The sequence below is a fragment of the Taudactylus pleione genome, unplaced genomic scaffold (genome assembly GCF_031769625.1).
Source record: "Taudactylus pleione unplaced genomic scaffold, aTauple2 ptg000078l, whole genome shotgun sequence".
Classification (NCBI taxonomy): domain Eukaryota; kingdom Metazoa; phylum Chordata; class Amphibia; order Anura; family Myobatrachidae; genus Taudactylus; species Taudactylus pleione.
The window spans coordinates 5,008,923-5,014,630 of NW_028284480.1; the positions used below are offsets into that span (position 1 = coordinate 5,008,923).

The window sequence follows — 5,708 nt, forward strand, 5'->3', positions numbered from 1 at the left end:
GGTGGGAATTTGCAAGTCACAAAGAGGAAGTAAACCCTGCTTCCCCTTTTTTAAGTATGTGAGCTAAGGCCCTCCCCACCAGAACTTGTGATAGGCTATTTTAACCAGCCTAGACCTGTCAATCATAAGGCAGATTGACACAAAAAACAGCCAATGAGCTTCTCTAACCCCCATATACAGAGTCTTATGTAGCATCAGGCATATGCTGCCTTCAGCTACCTTAAGCCCTCTATGCCCTGAGGCGTTAGATCCTTACACAGGTGTTATTGTCTTAATTGACCTTAATGAAGACACAGACAACTGTAGTGGAATCAAAAATTGAACAAATATTTATTAAAATACACATCTCTTTGGTGGCAAATAAAAGCATTGCTTTCCGAGCTCTAGCCCACGAATAAACTATAAATGAGGCTACCTGAAGGCCTCTGACGCAACCTGAGTTACTATAGGCTACACCCCCTTTCATTTGGCTTAGTACTACTGAGCCCCACCTCTAGGAAGAAGCCTAGGTCCCCCCTTAAGGGCAGAGACAACTGGGGTCATCATATTTGACATAAGGGTGTTTTAATGACAGAACCCCCTCTTGCTGTAACGAAGTTACCAACAGAAGCATTGACTTTCTTCCTCGTCTGGTCTAAGACCGCTGCGCTGTAAGGGCATCGCCACACTTGACGTTGGGTGATGTCAGACCATATTATTCTAATGGGACCCCACCGAGACTGCACCTCTTCTAAATCAGCTTTAATACGAAGTATAAGGCTGATACCTGTCCCTCTCCCCAAATCGTTGCCACCGGCATGCAAAACCAAGCACGGGTGTCCCCCATTTTGCAATGGACTCAGTGATGAGTGGAATGATTCCCTCCCATCTAAGCCCCCTGACACCTAACCACCTAACCTCCTGACCGCCCAATAGACCTGCTGCCCTGGTGGATAAATGAGATTGCCCCGCCTAGTAAATGAAGGAATGCCCGATAAACCAAATAGGCGAGCCGTCTTGAGATGTATCTGTAATCAGATTAATCACAAAACAGTCAATGCTAATCCATTAACAAGGACATACAGGCCAATACAACAATTTCAAACAAACAACACCAATATGAAACAAAAATTGGGCAGCCGAGGGAAAGGAGGGAGGAAAGAAGGGGTAGCGCGATAATGAGGAAAGGAGCAGGCGACCCAGGCGAAGGTAAAACCATCTAAAAAAACCCTCGGGGGTATAAATTCTTTGTCATTTCTTTGTGTTTTTTTTTTTGTTTGTTTGTTTTTTCTCTTTTTTATATATTTCTTTCTTTATTCATTCATTTTATTTTGTTTAATTTCTTTCTTTATTCATTCATTTATATTTCATTTCTTTCTTTCTTTCCCCCGAGGTAAAAAAAATTACTTTCGGCCAAATCCCTTCACACCCCCACAATAGTGACGAGTAAAAGTCTGGGTCAACCCCGCAGGGAGCGCATTCCTAGCTGCTGGTGTTAGGCCGGATGTACCGCTTGTAAGCGGACGATTTCCAGCGGCCAAGCGACTGAATGCTGCTAACTGACATGCCCTCCTCCGCAGCGCAAGTGGCAGCCCCTATCCTGAAGGAATGAGTGCCGTACGCAGACGTATCCAATTTTAAGGCCATTAAACAACGCTTAAATACAGCTGAAAATTGGAATTTTGTGAGGGGAGAGGCATTAATGTGCGCCAGCCAGTGTGAACAGCCATCGGGGCGTAAACTGGCGAACTTAACTGCCAACGAAATGGGGCACGCTGTTGACTGAGGCTGCTCTTTGAGGGTGATCCATCGTCCCCGGCCCAGCTGATCGGTTTTTGAGCGGTGAAGTTTGCACAACAGGGAATCTGCCTTAAGGACTACATTCTCTGCTAACATTCCAGAATCAAACGATCCTTTGGATGACGCAACCAGCTCACAAATTCTAAAGGCCCCATAAAAAGCCATTGAAAAAGCAACCTGGAACAGGGCTGCCTCGTGTGTATCTGCAGCTACCGTCGGGACTATTTCAACTAGCGAACGCAACAACGAAAGGTCAATGGGCCGCCTCCTATCCTCCTTGGGCTTGTCGCAACGAGCCCATCCTTTCATGGCTTTAGAAACTAAAAAGGATTTCGTTGGATCTTGTCTGCCATATAATTTTGAAAAATAAGCAATCCCAGCTAGGGCCGTGCTAGTGGACGGCCTGGATCTGCCTCCTTCATAACAGCCCCAGACAAAAGCGCTAAGACATTGCTCTTCTGTCTTACCTGAAGCAACCTCTGACCTGAGGAAGTGCTCCCAATCCCTCCAGGCCGCAAGGTATGCGCGACGCGTAGACGGCGCTAAGGCCATAGTCGCCAGCCCTTCTATGCCGGCTCGACAATCTGCCACACAGAAGGAGGACAAATTAAACCTCGCAAACTCACCTTCGGAGCTAAGCCCCTAAACCTCAACCACTGGAAACGTGACAATGCATCTGCTATACAGTTGTCAGTCCCCGGGACGTGGCACGCCCTAAAACCAATATTCGCCTCTAAACAACAGAGGACCAAATGCCTGACTAAGCGCAAAGCAGGCATGAAAGACGACTTTTGGTTATTAATGGCTTGCACAACCCCCAAATTGTCGCACCAGAACACAATGTTCCGATTACTCAATTTGTGGGTCCAGAGCTCAACAGCAACAATTATTGGAAAAATCTCCAATAGTAGCATATTAGCCGTCAAACCCGAGGCATGCCAAGCCTCCGGCCAAGGCTCGGCGCACCAATCGCCATCAAAATAAGCGCCAAAACCAAATGCCCCGGACGCATCTGTGAACAGCTGGAGACACTTGCTATCGACGGGCGGGGAGGGCCAAATCCTAACTCCATTGAACTTGTCCAAGATCGACAACCACAAAGTCAGATCGTCCTTGATTTCCCTAGGCAGTTGCAATTTGTAATGGGGTAAAGATATACCCGAAGTGGCCCTCTCCAGCTTCCTACAAAAAACTCTCCCAATTGGTATCACACGGCATGAAAAATGCAACAACCCTAACAAGGATTGCACTTCCCGTTACGAAACCTTATTTGCCGCTATGCAATGACTAATCTGCTCTCTCAACCGCTGAACCTTGTCCCCAGGTAAGCGACAACAACCGGCCGATGTGTCTATCTGTATGCCCAAGTAGGATAAGCACGTCGCTGGACCTTCTGTTTTCTCATGCGCGATGGGCACCCCAAGGGTATGGAACAATGAGTTAACTGAAAAAAGCACATCACCGCACGTGGTCTGACCCGCTGGTCCCACAAATAAAAAGTCATCCAGGTAATGTGTAATACCTGCATGACCGGAACCCATCTGAATGCACCATTGAAGAAAAGTACTAAACTTCTCGAAGAACGCGCAAGAGACTGCGCAGCCCATAGGCAAACAGCCATCCACGTAATAAGAACCGTCAAACTTAAAACCCAGCAGCCGGAAAGATTTGGGGTGTAATGGCATCAAACGGAAGGCCGACTCGATATCCACCTTCGCCATTAGTGCCCCGAGCCCAAAACTTCTAACTAGCCGTAGTGCATCGTCAAAAGATTGGTAACTCACGCTACAAATGTTAGGCTTGATGGCGTCGTTAACAGACCGGCCGTCAGGGTACGACAAGTGTTGTATGAGCCTGAACTTACCCGTGACCTTTTTGGGGACTACACCCAGTGACGATACGCACAAATTGGGAATGGGAGGTTCAGAAAAAGGACCGACCATGAGACCCAATCTCAGCTCTGCACCCACTTTTGCTCTGACCACGTCGGGGTACATTCTGGCCGAGCGCAGGTTGCGAGAAGCTACAGCTGTAACAGGTGCTACAACCGGGATGCGAAAACCGAATGAAAAACCGTGAAATAAAAACTCTGCGGATGCCCTATCCGGGTAAAAACTTAACCATCTGCTCAACGCCGGCAAACGAATCGGGGACGGAGCTAACTCCAGACTACTTGGCGCTGTCGCCACGAGGGGTGCTTGAAGACCCGACTGTCTTGGTGCAATCTTTGGCGGAGTGGTTTCCGCTGCAGCTAGTACAGGAGTGACGAAAACCACACTTCGCATCCCTGTCGCATTGTCCACTGTTACATGCAAAACATTTCCCTTTAACGAAAGGAATGGCCTGCGATTTGCCTGTGACCGGATTCTTACGCTTTGGGGCGCTGTCACCCACAAATTTTCGTTGCTGCGTAACGTCGAGCCATACTTCGACGTCCTTGAAACCCAAAGCCATGTTTTTTTTACCGTCCTGCTTCCTACGAAAATCTTCATCGTAGGAACGCCAGGTGGTGCCGCGGGCCTTAACCTGCATGCCATGAATGAGATGAATGTACCTAAGTACATTCATGTGCTCCGCCGGCCCTGTCTCTAGGTAACAAGCACCGAAAACCAGCATGCCAGTCATCCAATTGTCATAAGAACGGTACGCTTCTTCGCCCATTCCCCCCGTGGCTTTAGCTGACGCTAAGCCTTTCCTGCCTAACTCCGTAATTGTAAAGATGTCTACATAGCGACCTTTGTTAATCTTCTCCTTAATACGCATCCTAACACCTCTAGTGATAGCCGTATTGGAGCAATGTACTAAATCGGCCTCCGAAGCCGCAGAGGCTGCTGGCGCCCTGGCTGGCTTAACCCCTACTCCTGCGTCCTTTCCTTTAAAATGCCGCTCTAGCATGCGCATGAGCTTGCGCGGCCTCCTAGGCGAACCCGAGGTAGAACTAGAATCGCTGGTGCTTGAGCTATCACTGCCAGGTACAATATCATCATAACCCTTCTCACCAACGCCGGCGACCGCGGTCATAGCTCTTCCATCTTTATCTGTTGCTTGCGTCTGTAGGGTCTGCGGGGTCCCGAGCGAGTTCTCCACTCTGTTCTCCGGATTTTCGGAAGGGGCTGTAAAAGAAACAGGAGCAGCAGTATCACCAAGCCCAACACCGTGTGTCGTATTAGCAACAGGAACTATCCCTACAGATTGTGGTTGTTCAATCATATTTGACGACCCGCCCTCTGAAGCAGGGTGTAGGCCGACGAGAGGGGGTTGGTTAGAACTTGGCGGCGTAGTAGACCCCCAACCTGGAGGAGCCCAATAGGGGTAAGGACCCGTCGCAGCAGACCCTTGCGCCAAAGGCTGGTAAAATGTGGGCCAATAAGGAAACATTGAGTGTTGCGGTGCGTGCAAAAAGGAGGCTGGCATGGGTGCATGCATCCATGGGGATGTGACCTGTGAAGTGTGCGGAACACCCGACCCACTAAGGCCAGGGTGGGCCCCAACACCTACTGCGGGCGAAAATACGGGAGCATTAGGGACGAAAGCCGGGCGTGCAATTGCGGAAGTTGCAGCTGGCACGAAGCTAGTATTAGAATAACTGACCTGTGACAGTGCAGGAGCCTGCACCGTGGCCAGACCAGCGAGAGCAGGGAAAATGTTCGCCTGCAGGGGGGCTGCAGATCAGGAGTAGGGGGCAGCGAGTCATGTGAGCTGCCCCCCTGAGGCCTGAGCTGTGGGGGGGCCTGATAGGGGACAGCCGCCAGGCAGTCTCCCTCATCGTCTGTGGAGACTGCCTGGTGTGAGGGGGGGAGGGGGGCCTGCATGTGGGGGACCTGCGATCGGGCCTGGGCGCCTACCATAGGAGCTGGAGGGGGAGGGCGCAGCCCACTGAACGCTGCGCCGAGAACCGGCGTGGCTGAGGCGGGGTCATGTGACCCGCG

At 50.2% G+C, this 5,708-nt stretch overlaps 1 protein-coding gene across 1 annotated transcript; it reads right to left on the reverse strand.

Moving 5' to 3' along the window:
- Positions 1–1,461: 1,461 nt before the first annotated feature.
- On the reverse strand, positions 1,462–3,500 carry LOC148532393 (uncharacterized). The gene is made up of 2 exons (XM_088467914.1): positions 3,302–3,500; positions 1,462–2,363 (listed from the first exon to the last, which is right to left on the reverse strand). The coding sequence occupies exons 1-2, from the start codon at positions 3,498–3,500 to the stop codon at positions 1,462–1,464; spliced, it is 1,101 nt and encodes a 366-aa protein (XP_088324040.1).
- Between the last annotated feature and the right edge of the window lie 2,208 nt (positions 3,501–5,708).